The following is an 18,504-nucleotide window of genomic DNA, read 5'->3' as shown; positions in this document are numbered from 1 at the left end:
CTCTACCCAGCTATGCAGTTGTGATTAGGCCTCCTGAAGTTCTCAGGTTATAAACACAGGCTCTAAACCTGTACCAACACAGGGAACAAACATCAAAGCATCACGATGTTATGAACTTTTTCTTTCTAAGCGTGAAATCTCTGTATTTCAATTCTCTAGGGAGATAGATTCAGCTTACAGATTATTCTTCTATTCTAGCAAAAAAAAAAAAAAAAAAAAAACCCCAAAAACCCCTTATTTATCTAACTTTTAAAATTTAATTTTTAAAAAAGCTATTTTCTGTATAATGAATGTGAAAAGTATTTGAGTGAAAGTTCAGATCCTGAACTTTCTAAAAACGCGTTTTAAAGTCATTTTCATGTTTTAGGTGCTTGACATGTCTCATATAACGGTTTATTTGGTAAGGCAGGTGGAAGCTGGAGCTGATTTATTTGGAAGAAATATATTCTGAGCAGTTTGAGTGAGGGATGTGTTTTATGGTAACTGACCCATTGTTGGTCATACACGTGTTTGAATGTTTTTGAAATAAAGCAAAGGGTGATATCAACAGTGAGTCACGCAAAGGATTTCATACCCACAGAGGCTGGCCTGAGAGCTATATAAGGAGGGACGTTTGAGGAACTTGTGCTGGGAAGGAACAGGGTAAACTGGGTTAAGCCATTCAGGAGAAGCGTAGGATGAAGTCTCTTCTGTTGGTACTGATTTTTCAGGCCACAGCTTCTGGAGCTGTTTCCCTGACCAACAATTCAAGCCCTGAAGAAAATGACGTGGTGTTTGCTCAAGTAAGTATTGATGCGGTGGTATGTATCAAGCCTGATTTTTGTCTTTAAGATTTATTGCAATGATCAGCTTTATTTTGAAAAGTACTTGTTGAAAACTGCTTTAGAAGGCTATTTGCTTTTAGCACTGAGGTTTTTTTGGTTTGTTTTTTGTTCTTTCCCCAAAGAGTCATGTAAGAAAAAAGTATCTGGGAATAAGAAATTTGCCTAAATTCTTGCCTAAATTCTTCTGGCTAGTCTAAAAATTAAATTGGCAAGAGGCAGACTAACAGAAGAAGATCAAACAAAAGTTTAATTACCTGTATACATGTAAGAGATTCAAGAAAACTGAGCGACTCTCCAAAACAGCCAAAACTCTTACCTTAAAAAAAAAAAGAAGCATCAGTGTGCAGTTGAGTTATAAATACAGAGCTCCAACAGAAACCTGCTCACATACAATCACGTATTAATCAATGTATTTTTTTTTTTCCCAGAGGTACTTGGCAAGCTTCTATGGCCTCGAGATGGAAACAACCCCAGTGACAAAAGTGAAAGTCAATGGGAGCCTCGTGGAGAATAAAATCCAGGAAATGCAGCGGTTCTTGGGGTTAAAAGTGACTGGGCAGCTGGACAAATCCACTATGGATATGATGCACAGACCCCGATGTGGCGTGCCCGATGTTCATAATTTCAGAGTATTTCCAGGGAGGCCTGGATGGAAGAAACGCCTTATCACCTACAGGTAACATTGTAGCCAAGAATTTTTCGATTTTCCCCTAAGTCTGCCTCCCAGGAAGGACAATTTAGACATAGCCTGAAATCTGGAAGGAGATAGGAAGCCTCCCTCAATTATTAACACTGTCTCTGTGTTAAAATTCAGTATCTCTAGAAGGGAGGAAAAATGAAAGAAAGAAAAAAGAGGACATTAATGAACTCATCTACAAAACAGAAACAGACTCTCAGACAGAGTAAACAATCTTACGGTTACTGGAGGGAAAGGGGGTAAGAAGGGATAAATTTGGGAGTTTGAGACTTGCAAATGTTAAATAAATACTTTATAAAAAAATAGATAGAAAACAAAAATTTTTTCTGTATAGTGCAGGGAACTATATTCAATATCTTGTAATAACCTTTAATGAAAAAGAAGATGAAAATGAATGTAAATATACATAAATGTGAATGACTGGGACACTTTGCTGTGCACCAGAAACTGACACATTGTAACTGACTACACTTCAATTAAAAAAAAAAAAAAAAAAGGGAATATTGCTCACTCAGCGAAGGGTTGTTTGGCTCACCAGTCCAGAGTAGGAAGGCTGTAAGTAAAAAGAGAATGAAGCTGAAGCTACCATAAATTAGAAGCAGGAGAAAGTTTTATAGATTAGTTAAGATGGTTAAATGCAGAAGTCTGGGAGCAGGTGCAAAGGGTATAAGCTTCCATAAATGTATATCCTTCATAATGATGACCTATAAATCATAAACAAGTAGAAATCCAGTTAGACTCTGTTTCAGGAGTCAGGTGCCCCAGGATAAATGTTCCCGTAACTAACTGAGGCAAGTTCTTCTCATCTGGACTATTGATTTATGAAGCGCTTCACTCTCGAATGATGCTAGCAGAAACGAAGTATTGTAATAAGACAAAATTAACATATGGTTTCCAAGTATTTTCCTCTCTTTTGTTTTCTGATAAAGAATCAACAATTACACTCCTGACATGAAGCCTGAGGATGTTGACTATGCCATCCAGAAAGCTTTCCAAGTATGGAGTGATGTGACCCCCCTGAAATTCAGAAGGACTAATGCGGGCGAGGCTGACATCATGATACAATTTGCACTTGGAGGTAGAGAATCGGGACTAAATTCGTCTGTCTCCTTTGGCATGACCTATAGCATGTATAGATGGACTGACTTTCTTTCTTTTCTTTTAAATAAGCTCATGGAGACTACTATCCTTTTGACGGCCTAGGGGGAGTTCTAGCCCACGCTTTTGCTCCTGGATCTGGTATTGGAGGAGACGCACATTTTGATGAGGGTGAAAACTGGACTAAAAACTCCAGAGGTAAGCCACCCCCCAACCCTCAAAGCAACAGGAAAATCTTAACAAATTCTAAGTCATATCCTGATTTTGAAAGGCTACATTCTGAGAAAGGATTATGAACTAGGAAAACTTAATCTGATTAAAAATTTTGCCACTAAATAGAATTTAACACTTTGTTTCAATCTCACCCTCTATAAACGGGGCATATTAGACCAGATTGTCTTAAAGATCTGCTCTAAGAATCCATGTAGATAAACTAGCTCACTAATATAAACTCAGGAACCCTAAGAACCATAGTATGGAAAGATAAAAACTGTTCTTTAGGTGATCAGCTTTTGACAGTGCAATCCATAAACTCAAGCAAACACAGAGACTAACTCTACATGTGCCAACAATCCTAGGAGAAGGGCAAACATTTGCACAAGTCATTATATGTCTTAGACTCTGACAATTTCTTAGATTCACAGTGACACAGAAAGATGAGGTTATATTAGAGAGAATTTAGAGATTCCCTGTAGAGAAACCCAAGGTTATATGCTCATATAGTCTCTTGTGGTTCTGGGATAAAAGCTTCAGAATGCCCAGTCAATCATTTAACATCACCTTGTGTATTTTTACAAAGGGGCTGTAACTCACCATCTCTACCAGACAGTTGAGTGTTGAGGATAACTACTCTCACCTATTATTTGGAGAAGTCACTATCCACTGGGAAATTTAAACCATCATATCAGAAGCCTTCATAATCTTTGTGCTGGAAATCCTAGGTTATATGAGTGACTTAAGTGGAAAGTAAATGAAGAGAAAGTCATCAAGACTATGCTCTGCTCAGCATCCGTCTCTCTCTGGTTGATACTTCATGCATTGTGTGGCAACATTTTTATAGATCAGAAAGGCTATTTGTTTTAGTCTGACACATGCCCCAAGGTTTATAAAATCCCTGATAGAGAAGAGGACTTTTTTGTTGTCAAAAGACAAATGATGTAGGGTTACGTCCTTGCTAAGCCACAAATCCTTAGCCAGGTATGTTAAGTTTGTCTAAATTTTATGCAAGGTTATTGGTGGTTTGTAATCTCTTCATTGGACATGAGAAACGTACACTGGTTAGCCTTGCAGAATTTTTTTGAATTCTAAAGAAACTTGGAAAATCACTTAATATAAATCTTTATAGACAGACAAAAGGGAAGGTTAATGGCAACCTTTGGGAAAATCTGGAGCCAGAATATTTATTTCCTGGCTCTTATCTTGGCTCAGGTAGACTTTCCACTTGTCAGTGTTGCCTTATTTTTAATTGGCTTGAAATCCAAGCGTTCAAAAAAAATAAATTATGAAAATCCTGACTTAAAATGCTTATTCCTAGTCTAATTTTGATGGAGTAAATTAAACAATTTGCACAATATTTACTGAGTTTCTGTTAGGGCGTTAGGTGGTGGGGGTGTTTGGATGCAGAGATGGAAAGGACAGAGTCCTGCCCTCCAGAAGCCCCCTATCTAAAAGGAAGCACAAATCCATTATTCTCACAAACGCAAATCCGTTATTTTGAGATCAGGATCAATGGTGGTCTTTTGCACAAAGTATTACAGGAATTGGGAACAGGATAAATTCAAGCTTAGGCCAAATTGCAAAAGGCTTTGTTTTTTCTTCCCAGTCTTAGGCAGAGTGGAGACATTGGTCTTTGCTTTTTTCTTTCCCATTCTTTGAGAGAAGTGAAAGCATCTGGCTTAGTTCCCAGACGCCCGCGTTACAGGGAATGAGTGGAGGATCTGGGTTCCTGGACACCCTCTCAGAAGACAGGTGTGAACTTTTTGTTCACGCAGGTACCGGAAAGTATTTCAAGACCAGGCTCTGTAGCTAAGTGGTGTGTGAGCCTGGGAAAGCAGTACTCCTGAGCTGCAATTTCGCCATAGAAAAAGAACGAAAAAAAAACCAAAGGCACTAGACTAGAACAGTTGGGATTAAAAAAAAAAAAATAGCAGCTGGGAATTGTCCCTATCTTCTGAGAATTAGGAAATTTGAGAGAAAGGACACACCCCTCTCCCTTACCTGCCAAGGCGCAATCTCTCGAACATACAGAAACAGATGAACGGGCGTGCCTGTAACTTGGTAGCATTAATATGTCTAAACTGTAAGCAGAGTCTCTCTGACTTCCTTTAGAATCATTTGGATTCGAATCTTGTCTCAAGCACTTAATTTGCTCAGTTAATCTTACTGATACTATGTCCTCATCTGTAAACAGAAAACATGATGGGTTCCTTTCAGTGGTATAAGGATTAGACATAGTGCGGTGCACTTCTCAGTGACTCATAGTACCTGGAACTTAATATGGCCTTAGATTTGGGCTCTGTAAACGATGGTTACTAAAGACTTTTCCATGTCCAGTGAAGCCTGATAAAGGGTAAAAGCAGAACAGGGTCATAGAAGTTGGGAATGATTTAGAAGCAATGAACACAGCTCTGAGTTATTCTGAAAAAGTTCACAACAGAATATATTTCATTTGTCTGCTAGTGCAGTGGTCCTTAACCAGAGCCAGTTTTACCCCAAGGGGGCATTTGACAATGTGTAGAAACTTTTTTTTTTTTTTTTTTTTGGTTGTAAAAACTAGTTGGGGCAGGGAAGGGTGTTGCTACTTGAGCGTAAAGGTAAAATCAGAGATTTATAAACATCTGTAATGCACAGGACAGCCCTGACGGCAAAGAATTATCTGTCCTATAATGTCAATGGTGTCAAGTAGGAGGGAACATAAGTAAAGGATTTTTTCCTTCTCATTGTCAGATGCTGTGTTTTTGTTCTCTAGATGCCAATATATTTCACTGTTCTTTCCCTCTTTTGATTGATTTCCTCTTAGGCACAAACTTGTTCCTAGTTGCTGTTCATGAGCTTGGCCATTCCTTGGGTCTTGACCATTCCACTGACCCAAAAGCCATAATGTTCCCCACCTACAGATATACTGACCACAACAACTTTCACCTCGCTGCCGATGACATACGTGGCATTCAGTCTCTCTATGGTGAGTTGAATTTCTTTACCATTCTGCATAAGAAAGATACTCTTATGAGTAACTATCTGCTTTGGGTAAAGCATTAACATCTGTCTTCTCTTTGAGCCTCATGAAAATTCTGTGAAGTAGGCAGCACAGGTAGCATCTTCATTTCACAGATGAGCACAAGAGAGCTAGTTTGTTAATGCTTGTTCTTTCTATCTAGGGTACCACTGTCTATTGAAGAAGGGGTACAGAATATATAAAAATAGATTTAAAAAATTCTTCTGTATAGCACAAGGAACTATATTCAATATCTTGTAATAACCTTTAATGGAAAAGAATGTGAAAACGAATCTATGTATGTATATGCATGACATGGGCTATTATGCTGTGCACCACAAATTGACATACTGTAACTGACTATACTTTTTTTTTTTAAAAAAAATTTAAAAAAAGGGGAGGGGCACAGAGAAATCCTCTAACCAGAATAGGAAAACAGTGATCAGATTTTTCTCTTCTATGATGTTGCAAGCATATGGGGAAAAAAACAAAAACGCTTTTATTGTATGCCTGTTGTAAATGTTATAGAAAGCTTAAAATGCTTTTTATGCGTTTTTCATCAAGAAAATCGTTTTGAAAAGAATAACTCTTCCTCTTATGAACTAAAAGCCATTTTTTCCCCTAATGCTTCTTGAAATGTATTTTCAGGAGGCCCAGAAAAACAAACACCCTCATCGGATCCTCATAGCCCAGACTCAGCGGCTTGTGACCCCAGTTTGGGTTTTGATGCTGTCACAACTGTGGGAGACAAAGTTTTTTTCTTTAAAGACAGGTAGGATAGTTTTCACGTCTAACAAATATTAAAGGCTCAGCTCTTAGTATGTTTTTTTTTTTTTGTCAGAGAATAGCGGAAAATAACAGAAAATGAAGTAGGTAAAACTTGTGAGTAGGGACTTAGACTTGATTCTGTCTTGAACAGGAGAGTGGTGTGACTTTATTTGTTTTAATGAGAAAACTGGGGTGTAAAAAGTGGATCTGTGGTAGGCATCTGGGTTGGGGAAAGATAAGACCGGTCGCAGGGAAGCCAGGATACTTTAATCATCACTTAAAATGGTAAAGTCCCGAATTAAAGCTGTGGCAGAGGACCTATTTAAGACTTGGTTCTCTTGATTATAAAGAAGAGAATCCCGGGATGACTGGTGGCTTTCATCTTAGAGCACAGATTGGAGGGGGGGGCAGTGGAGAAGATTAGTCTTTCGTAGATAGGGCAGATAGTCTCCATTTTTGAGGTTATGAAACTGAGACCCTTGAGGTTAGATGGACTTCCTCTAGGTTACAAAACTGGTGAAGGGGTTGTGGGGTCAGACTACAGCCTAGATGCCTCGATTCCAAGCCCCGTGGTATTTCCATATACCAGTTTGCCTGTTAAGATCATTATTATCATCATGGTTGATTGAGAGCCTTTCCATGTGGTGCTCCTACCCAACACCCTTGGAACAGGATGTGAAGATGATGGGAAAAAACACGACGTTCTCTTACAGGTCTTTACCACTCACATTTCATGGTTCTTGAGTCTACGATGATTTTTTTTAACATGTGTTAAATGTTTCATGTCAGGTTCTTCTGGTGGAAGCATCCTGAGGGTCCGGCGAGCAGAGCAGGTTTAATTTCTTCTTTAGGGCCAAACTTACCATCCGGCATTCAAGCTGCTTATGAAACTGGAGCCAGAAATAACGTTTTTCTTTTTAAAGGTAATTCCAATATTTAGTTTTGCTACTGAGTCGACTTTCAAGGAAGAGAACAAATTAAGGAACTGCAACTACTTTGATAAACACAGGCCAAAAACACTCCAGATTTTATCAATGGTGGCTCTGAACCATAGCCTGAAACACCATAAATACTTAGGGAAAGTATAAAACGTTTAGCAAAATTTTACAAAATGTATGTAAAATGTAAGGCAGTAATATTTTGGAAAAACACACACACACACAGAACCATAGAAGACACACCACCTTTAAGAACAAGGAGCAACACGTTTTGGAAGCATGGAAGATGAACGATGCTGTTGGTAGTGACTTGTTACTTCTCTTGCTCTTTCTGTATGGTTCTGGTGTATCCTTTCTCTTGTCTTCACAGATGACAAGTACTGGCTAATCAGAAATTTAAAACCACAGTTAAACTATCCCAAGAGCATATACTCATTGGGCTTCCCCTACTCTGTGAAAACAGTTGATGCGGCTGTTTTCGACCCACGTTTCGACAAGACCTACTTCTTTGTAAATAACCAGTTTTGGAGGTGAGCTTTACTAAGATTTGTGACACAGGCAGGGAATGGGGTTTTCCGGAAGGCGTTGTTTTCTGTTTAAATTCCCAGAGATTCTTGACCTTCCTGGGGGAGGAATCAAGAGATTACAGGGGTGGGACAGTTATTTTCAACCAATTCTTTTCTCTGTACTTTTGATACTATGATACGTGATAACACAACGTATTTTTAAAAAGTAACACTTCAAAAAAATTTCATGTTACTAATCTTAGTAGAAACACATTGAAAAATAGTGGTATAGATGTGTGAGACCTAGTGTTTACAGTCAGTTTGGAGGGTATATGGTTTTTCGGATTCCTTTCTATAACCATTGGATCCAAGAAGTTAAAATAAGGAAGCCATCTTCTGAGTGACAGCAGATTCTGCAAGGTCTTCACTAACTGGAAATGAGACAGCCAGCCTCCAGCACTGGTGGAAACATTGCGGAGGAGTGTGGAAAGTGCTTGACTCCAAGTCAGGAAGCCTAGGGTTTGAGTCCTATAGGAACTCGGAGTAGATCAGTGAACTGATTAGGTCCTTGGCTTTCTTATGGATGCAGTTTAAATCCTTTCAAGAAGAGCCCGTCAGGAGACAATAGGTGGGTTTTATGATTCATATCATGAAATGTCAAGCTTAATGTCACGAAATCCATTTTCTGATGGAGTTTTTGCTGGTTATTTTTTTTCCTCAGGTATGATGAGAAGAGACAATCCATGGACCCTGGTTATCCCAAACTGATTACCACATATTTCCCAGGAATTGGGCCCAAAATCGATGCAGTCTTCTACTACAAGAGTAAGTAGATCAGAAGACCACGACGATACTGGAGATCCCTTTTTAAAACACTGAACTGATTATAAAGGCTCTCAGATCAGAGAACCAGGCTCCTAACTGGAAAGAAAGGACTCCAGTTCTCCACAGGGCCACAGAGGGAACAACCACAATGTGTCTGGCTCAGAATGGGTGGGCTAGAAGAAAGGGGGCATATGACTGTTGCCACTTCCACATGTCTGAGTCTCTGGGATTTCCCGTCACAACCAGCTGCACAGCATATGTGAGTAAGCAAGTAGCAGCCAAGACTCAGGCAAGCAGGAGTCTCTATGCTTCTGTATCTTGAATTCTTTACCTTCCTTTCAGTCCCTCCTACCCTTCATGGGCTCTCTTGGACTGGGGCTGGGGAGGGGATGAAAGAAGCTTGAGTTTGCTCGAGTCTGCATTTGTGAATGTCCTTAAGCAAGGTCAGCCTAAGCAACATTGATTGGGCCAAGATTTTGGGGGTTTTATTCCCACCCTGGTGTCTTTTTCATTTTCCCCATCAAGGCTTCTGTGTGCCCTGCCTGGGCCCACTCTCCTTCCACTCTGAGGTCTTCACCTGGAGTGTGACTTCTCAAAAACATTTGCATTTTAACAGTCAGTCTTAGAGATCAAATGACCTTCTCAATAAAGTTAATGAAGATATTTACAGGGACATGACTGTCAGGAGGCAGTTATCTGGGGGCACAAGGGGCCTGACATTTATCATCTTGAATCAGACCTTGTCTAGTCTAGATAGCCTGTAAAACACAGATGTGTGTTTTTGTTTTTAAGAAACACAAGCAGAGAATTAAACTATTTAATTTGTTTTCATTTTTAGGACACTACTATTTCTTCCAAGGATCTGACATACTTGAATACGATGTCCTGTCCCAGCGTGTCACCAGAAGACTGAAAAGTAACACCAAGTTTAGTTGTTAAGAACGGTGTAACTAATGGTGCTTGTCAGTTCACTTCAGTTTAACAAGGATTTCTTGCCTTCTTGCTGTGTGCCCAGCACTATTATATGGTGACATGTATCATAAAATAAGGTAAAATCTTATAGGCCATAGATAAATGACTATATAGAGAATTGATTATACAAAACACATAATAAGATTCTTCGATTTTGAAAAACCTCATTCTCAGTTTTTACTGGACTCTACTACTAAGTTTGAAAAGAGACACTTTCAAAAGCCAAGAGAATATATTGGTTGCTAACATCCTTGAAATGAGAAATTACGATTATTTCTCTGGCTTAACTAAATCAAGGAATGATTAGTTTCTATGACCATTAAACGTTTCAGCAAGGGTATCATTTTAATTATTTTGGAGTAAAAACAGAATATACTTAGAATTTTTAAAATGACAATTAGTGAAAGCAATATATAAGTAAATTGTATAATTATGGTAGTAATATAATTTTATTCTGTTGTCAATGTTGATTTTTCGAATATCTTATATTATATACATATTTTTTTGCTCAAATAAAAACTTTGAAAGAAAGTATTTGGCTTTTAAGAATTTTTCTTGAAAAACAGAATGTGTATTTTGAAAATAATTCTGGGCCTACTCCTAAATAAAACAAGACTCCACGTCTCTGTACCAAGGGGTAAATAAGAGATAAGGCAACTGGAAAAAGGAAAACGTCATATTTGTTTTGGCCATGGGTCTAAGGCCACCTGAATCCTTTGTCTCAAGTCCAGACACATTGTCCAGACTGCATACAACTCCAAAGAGTTGAAAAATGCAAATTTCCATTGGATTCATTTTCAGATCTGACTGGTCATTTCTTAGTTTCTTGTTGCTTGCTTATTTTTAATGATTCCATCTTTTATTTTTTATACCTTAAATTCTTTGTTGTTAGTCTGTATTTGATAATTTAAATATCCAAGCACCTTGTGGGTCTAAATCTGTAATTTGCTCTTTGAATTGACTTTCAGTCCTAGAGTTTATTTTCCTATGTATTAGGTAAACTTTGATTGTGAGCTCAATTTTTTAAAATCTTAATTTGCAGCAATCTAGAAAGTCTGTAAAGGACATGGTGTTTTCTTAAGCATATTGGTATACTGGTTCCTATTAGGAAGCAAAGGGATTTTTCTCATCTGGAAGTACTTTGGTCTTGTTCTAGGATGTGTGGCAAGAGCCTTTAATGCAGATTTTCCACCTTGCATTTTGATCAAAATTTAGTATCTTCAAAGTCCTTCTGACAAGTCCTTTTTCCCCATTTGTTCTTGGCTAGCTTCTCATTCATCCTTAATCTAGCTTCAGCTCACTCTGTGTGTGTATGTGTGTGTGCACACGCATATTTGTAGGGAGACTAGAAAAGCTTTGGAGATTTCCATTATCTCTTAGAAACCCAGGAAAGCATTGAAAAGTGGGCTTTATTAAGACCGAAATGGTTTTACAGTGAAATGACCCTTTGGGATATATCATCTGCTATGCTACAGGAAGTAAAGTTGTGGCTTGCCTCTTGACCTGTTGCAAATATCTTGGAAGGCAGAGCTGTGGACATGACTGGTTGTACAAAGTTCATAATATTGATGAGTTAGAAAATTTGCACTGTGACTCACTGTGTGAACCTAGACGAGTTAGTTGACCTCTTTGAGTCTCAGGGAAATTAATATATGAGTCTTAGGTATGTTCTGAAGATTAATGTGGGTGAAGCCCCTAGCACTTAGTAGGCACTCACCTGAAGCTTATTTCTTACCATCTCAACTTCCTCCTGACCCAGAATTCCTGTTTCGTTGCTCTTCTCCCCAACAGGTATTTTTATACCTCAATTACCACTCTGACCCATGTGGCGCCTCTTCCATTTTCTCCAAATTTTCCTCATTCCCAACTACTAAAGACCATCCAAAGTTAGAAAGTCACCCAATTTTTTGCTATCACTCTAAATATTCAATTGTTATTAATAATAATGTTTATTATGTGCCTAGAAATTTATATGTATATTCCTACTACATACATCAAGCTCATGTGTTAGACTTTTTCCTCCAAGGGACTTTTGGTTAGCTAATTTAACTAAAATATAGTTGACATACGAATTATGTTAGTTTCAGGTGTACTACACAGTGATTTGAAATTTGCATACATTATGAAATAATCATCACAGTAAGTTTAGTAATCATCTGTCCCCATATAAAGTTATTACAATATTATTGATCATATCCCTTACGCTATATATTACTTCCCCATGGGTTGTTTATTTTATGACTGGAGTTTGTACCTCTTAATCCTCTTCACCTATCTCACCCACCCCCCCAGAACCCCTCCAAGCTGTTTGTTTTCTGTATCTATCAGTCTGTTCTCATTTTGTTTTGTTTGTTTCTTTTGTTTATCATATTTACATATAAGTGAGATTTCACAGTATTTTTTCTTGCCTGATTTATTTCACTTGGCACAATGACTTCTAAACCCATATATATATATATGTATACGTATATATACACACACACATACACATATACATATATATACTTAACCTCTTTTTCAGTTCATCTATTGATGGACACTTAGGTTGCTTCCACATCTTGCCTATTGTAAATAACACTGCAATGAACATTGGTGTGCATATATCTTTTTGAGTTAGCACTTTTGTTTGCTTTGTGTCAATACCCAGAAGTGAAACTGATAGATTATATGGTAGTTTTATTTTTAAGTTTTTGAGGAACTGCCATTCTGTTTTGATACTAGCTGTACCCATTAACATTCTCATCAACAGCACATAAGGGTCTCCTTTGGTCCACATCCTCATCAGCAATTTTTGTTTGTTGTATTTTGATGACAGTCATTCTGACAGGTGTGAGGTAGTACCCCACTGTGGTTTTGACTTGCATTTCCCTGTTGACTAGTGATGTTGAGCATCTTTACATGAGTCCTTTGGCCATTTATGTGTCTTCTTTGGAAAAATGTCTATTCAGGTCCTCTGCCCATTTTTAATCAGGTTGGTTTTTTGTTTTGTCTTGTTTTGATGTTGAGTTGTATGAGATCTTCCCATGTTTTGGATAGTAGTCCTTTATTGGACATATTGTTTGCAAATATATTCTCCCATTCAGTGGGCTGATTCTTCATTTTATTGATAGTTTCCTTTGTTGTTCAAAAGTTTTCAGTTTGATGTAGTTCCCATTTGTTTATTTTTGCTTTCATTTCCCTCGCCTGAAGAGAAAGAACCTAAGAGTACTGTTAAAACGAATATCAGAGATGGCACTGTCTGTATTTTCTTCCTGAAATTTAATGGTACCAGGTCCTACATTTAAGTCTTCAATCCATTTTGAGCTTATCTTTGTATGTGGTGTGAGAAAATACTCCAGTTTGATTCTTCTGTGTGTTCAGTTTCCCCAGCACCATTTACTGAAGTGGCTGTCTTTCCCCCACTGTATATTCTTGACTCCTTATTCATACATGAATTGACCATATAAGTATGTTTACTTCTAAGCTCTGTATTCTGTTTCATTGATCTATGTGTCTGTTTTTGTGCCAGGACTATACTGTTTTGATTACTATAGCTTTGTAGTATAGTTTGAAATCAGGAAGTGTGATGCCTCTAGCTTTGTTCTTTCTTAAAGTCTCTTTGGCTATTTAAGTTTTTCTGTGGTTCTGTAAAATTTTTTACAATTATTTGTTCTGGTTCTGTAAAAAACTCCATTGGCATTTTGATAGAGATTACACTGAATCTATAGGTTGCCTTGGGTAGTATGGTCATTTTAGCAATATTAATTCTTCCAATCCATGAGGATGGTGTATTTTTCCATTTGTTTGTGTTGTCTTCAATTGCTTTTATTAGAGTCTTACAGTTTTCAGAGTACAAGTCTTTTACCTCCTCGGTTAAATTTACTCTGAGATATTTTATTCTTGTTGATCCTTGTTGTCCAATTTATTAATTTATTAATTTTGTACCCTGAAAGTTTACTGAAATCATTTATTAACTCCTACAGTTTTTTTTTTGGTGGCATCTGTAGGATTTTCTATAAATAGTATGAGATCATTTGCAAACAGTGACAGTTTCAATTCTTCCTTTCCAATTGAGAGTCCCTCCATAATGGCTGCACCAATTTGTATTCCCGTCAACAGTGTAGAAGGGTGCCTTTTTCTCCACACCCTCTCCAGCATTTGTTATTTTTAGGCTTTTTAATAATGGGCATTCTGACTGGTGTAAGGTGATACCTCATTGTAATTTTGATTTGCTTTTCTCTGATAATTTGTGATGTTGAGCATCTTTTCATGTGCCTGTTGGCCATCTGTATGTCTTCTTTGGAGAAATGTCTATTTAGGTCTTCTGCCCGCTTTTGGATTGTTTGTTTCTTTCATTACTAAGTTGTATAAGCTGTTTGTATATTTTGGAAATTGATCCTTTCTCAGTCATATTGTTTGCAAATATTTTATCCCAGGCCATAGGTTGTCTTTTTGTTTTATTTATGGTTTCCTTTGCTCTGCAAAAGCTTATAAGTTTGACTAGATACCATTTATTTTTGCTTTTATTTCTATGACCTTAGGAGACTGACCTAAGAAAATATTGTTGCAGTTTATGTCAAAGAATGTTTTGCCTATGTTCTCTTCTAGGAGTTTTATGGTGTTCTCTCTTATATTTAAATCTTTAAGCCATTTTGAGTTTATTTTTCTTTAGGATGTGAGGGAATGTTTTAACTTAATTTACATGTGGCTGTCCAGTTTTCCCAATATCACTTGCCTAAAAGACTATCTTTTCTCCACTGTATATTCTTTCCTCCTTTTTTGAAGGTTAATTAACCATAAGTGTGTAGGTTTATTTCTGGGCTCTCTATTCTGTTCCATTGATCTGTGTATCTGTTTCTGTGCCAATACCACACTTTTGATTATTGTAGCTCTGTAGTATTGTCTGAAGTCTGGGAGGATTATGCCTCTAGATTTGTTCTTTTTCCACAAGATTGCTCTAGCAATTCTGGGTCTTTTGTGATTTCATTTAAATTTTATGATTATTTGCTCTAGTTCAGTGAAAAATGTCCTGGATAATTTGATAGGGATCACATTAAATCTGTAGATTGCTTTGGGTAGTATGGCCATTTTAACAATATTAATTCTTCCAATCCAACAGCATGAGATATCTTTCCATTTCTTTAAATTATCTTCAATTTCCTTCAAAGCATCTAAGTCTTTCACTTCCTTGGTCAGGTTTATTCCTAAGTATTTTATACTTTTTGATGTGATTTTAAAGGGATATTTAAAAAAAAACTTTCCCTTTCTGATATTTCATTGTTAGTCTGAATAAATGCAACAGATTTCTATACGTTAATTTTGTATGTATTATGTATTTCCACTTTGCTAAATTCATATATCAGTTCTAATAGCTTTTGTGTGGAGTTTTTAGGGTTTTCTATCGTGTCATTTGCATGTAATGACAATTTTGCTTCTTTCCTTCCAATTTGGATCTCTTTTATTTCTTTTTCTTGTCTGATTGCTGTGGCTAAGACTTCCAATACTATGTTCAGTAGAAGTGGTGAGACTAGGCATCCTCATCTTAGTCCAGATTTTATCAGGAAGCCTTTCAATTTTTCACCATTGTGTGTTATGTTGGCTGTAGGTTTGACATAACTTTTATTTTTTTGAGATATATTCCCTCTGTATTCACTTTGGTAAGAATTCTTTATCATGAATAGATGTTGAATTTTATCAAATGCTTTTTCTGCAGCTATTGAGATGATCATGTGGTTTCTGTCATTTCTTTTGTTGATGTGGTGTATCGCATTGATTGATTTGCGTATGTTGAACCATCCTTGTGACCCTGGGATGAATCCAATTTGATCATGGTGTATGATACTTTGATGTGTTGTTGTGTTCAGTTAGCTAATACTTTGTTGAGAATTTTTGTATCTATATTCATCAAAGATATTGGCCTGACTTTTCGTTTTTTGTAGTGTCTTAGGCTGGCTTTGGTATCGGGGTTATAGTGGCTTCATGGAATTATTTTGGAATTATTTCTTCCTTTTCAGTCTTTTGGAAGACTTTGAGAAGGATCAGTAGAAGTTCTTCTTTGTATGTTTGGTAGAATTCTCCAGTGAAGCCATCTGGTCCTGGACTTTTGTTGGCAAGGAGTTGTTTTTTTTTTTTTTTTTTTTTTAATTACAGATTCTATTTCACTTCTAGTGATTGATCTATTCAAATTACCTATTTCTTTTTAATTCAGCTTTGGTGGGCTGCAAGTTTCTAACTTGTCCATTTCTTCTCGATTGTCCAATTTGTTGGCATATAATTGTCCATAGTATTCTCTTATGGCTTTTTGTCTCCAGATATTTTTTGGTTTCTTCAGTGACCTATTGGTTGTTTTTGTAAAGTCTGCTTTATCTGATATAAGTATTCTATCCTGGCTTACTTTTCATTTCCATTACATGGAATACCTTTTCCCACTTTCAGATCATGTTTGTCTTTAGATCTGAAGTGAGTCTGTTATAGATAGCATGTATATGGGTCTGATTTTGTATCCACAGAGCCACTCTATGCTTTGATTGGAGAATTTAGTCCATTTACCTTTAAAGTGATTATTGATAGGTATGCACTTATACCCATTTTGTTAATTGTTTTGGGGTTGATTTTGTTGTTCTTTTTTGTTCTTTACTTCTTCTGCCTTCTTCCTTTGTGACTTGATGACTATATTTAGTGTTATGTTTGGATTCCTTTCTTTTTTGTGTGTGCATCTATCACAGATTTTTGGTTTGTGGCTACTGTGAGGTTTATATAATAATCCATATATACATAATTATTTCTAGTTGATTATCTCTTAAGTTCAAACACATTTTAATAACCCTGCATTTTTTTACCCCCCTCCTTCCAAGTTTTACTAGTTTTGACATCACATTTTATTTATTTTATTTTATTTTTGTTTTGTGTATCCTTTAACTACTTATTTTGGATATAGTTTTTTTTTTTTTTTACCACTTTTGTGTTTTAACCTTCATAGTAGTTTTAAATGATTGATCTACTTACCTTTACTGTATGTTTGCCTTTACAAGTGAGATTTTTCCTTTTATAATTTTTATATTTATAGTTGTAGCCTTTTCTTTCCCACGTAGAGAAGTCCCCTTAATATTTATTATATAACCAGTTTAGTGGTGCTGAACTCTTTTAGCTTTTGCTTCTCTGTAAAACTCTTTATCTCTCCTTCAAATCTGAATGATTATCTTTCCAAATCGAGTATCCTCGGTTATGTTTTTTTTAATTTTATCACTTTGAAATACATTGTGCCACTCCCTTTTGGCCTTCAATGCTTTTGCTGAGAAGTCAGCTGAGGATGGTTTAGGAGTTCCCTTGTATGTAACTAGTTGCTCTTGCTGCTTTTCAAATTCTCTCTTTATGTTTAACTTTTGCTATTTAAATTGTAATGTGTTTGGGCATGGATCTCTTTAGTTTTATCTTGTTTGGGGTCTTCTGTGCTTCCTGGACCTGGATGTCTGTTTCCTTCATCACTTCACTAGGGAAGTTTTTACTTATAATTAATTCAAATAATTTCTCTGCCACTTCCACTCTTTCTTCTCTGTTTGGAACTCCTTTAATGCAAATTAAGTATGCTCAATGTTGTACAAGAGGTCTCTTAAAACTATCCTCATTTTTGAAATTCTTTTTTTTCCCCTCTGTTCAGTTTGGATGATTTCCACCACTCTGTCTTCCAGATTGCTGATGCATTCCTCGGTATCAACTAATCTACTATTGATGCCTGCTGATATATTTTTAAATTTCAGTTATTGTATTCTTCTGTTCTGTTTGTTTTTTTTTTAACTATTCGTTGAAATTGTCACTATTTTCAGCCATTCTTCTTCTGAATTTAGTGAGTATTTTATGACCATTACCTTGAACTGTTTATTGAATAGACTGCTTATCCCCACTTTTTCTGAGGTATTGTCTTGTTCCTTTGTTTAGAATATTTTCCTCTGTCCCCTCATTTTTGCCTAATTCTTTGTGTTTATTTCTATATATTACATAGGTTGGTTGCATTTCCAGATCTTTGAGCAGTAACCTTATGTAAGACATGTCCTACAGGGGCCCAGCAGCACGTTCTTCTCTGGTTACCAAAGCTATACGCCCCCTATGTGGGTTGTGTGCCCCCTTCTTTCGTGGCTGGGTCAACTACTATGGCACACTGGAAGGTGGGCTGGCTCCTGGCCTAGAAGGCTGCTAGGTCCTGCCTCATGCAGTGGCTGTGGGCTTGCTGGAGTGTTGGGCCTTGTCCCTATGGGGCTAGCTGCACAGGCTGGGTTCTGTGGGCCCTCTGGGCTGGTGTCAGCCCACTGGTAGGCAGGGTTAAGATGGAGATGTTTATTGCTGTTTTAAGAATGAAGGAAAAAATCATAAAGAAGGTAAACTATTTGGTATCACAGAGCTAGTAAATGCAAATTAAAATTCTAACTGAGGTCTTTTTCACCCAAACTCAAGACCCTTCTACTATGTCGCTTTGATTCCACTGATTGATGGTCATTTAACTAACAAGGAGCATGATCTGATACTGTTTGGCTCAACCATTAGAGACAAGACAAAATGGTTAATAAATTATCCGCAACAAGAAAAATCTTACTCCAATTTTGTTCTTTTTCACAGCAGTCAAGTTGACAATAAAATATCTTAAGGGAGATGTGAATATAAGTGAGGTTTGAGAAGTTTTTCCACTTAT

At 36.9% G+C, this 18,504-nt stretch overlaps 1 protein-coding gene across 1 annotated transcript; it reads left to right on the top strand.

The window, feature by feature from the left end:
- The first annotated feature begins 628 nt into the window (after window positions 1–628).
- MMP12 (matrix metallopeptidase 12) lies at window positions 629–10,173 on the top strand. Its single transcript, XM_031460649.2, has 10 exons — window positions 629–782; window positions 1,253–1,500; window positions 2,451–2,599; window positions 2,692–2,817; window positions 5,639–5,800; window positions 6,482–6,605; window positions 7,391–7,524; window positions 7,910–8,069; window positions 8,767–8,870; window positions 9,709–10,173. The coding sequence occupies exons 1-10, from the start codon at window positions 678–680 to the stop codon at window positions 9,807–9,809; spliced, it is 1,413 nt and encodes a 470-aa protein (XP_031316509.1). The 5' UTR covers window positions 629–677; the 3' UTR covers window positions 9,810–10,173.
- Window positions 10,174–18,504: the final 8,331 nt, after the last annotated feature.

The sequence above is a fragment of the Camelus dromedarius genome, chromosome 12, assembly GCF_036321535.1.
Source record: "Camelus dromedarius isolate mCamDro1 chromosome 12, mCamDro1.pat, whole genome shotgun sequence".
Lineage (NCBI taxonomy): Eukaryota > Metazoa > Chordata > Mammalia > Artiodactyla > Camelidae > Camelus > Camelus dromedarius.
This window is presented reverse-complemented; position numbering and strand designations above follow the sequence as displayed.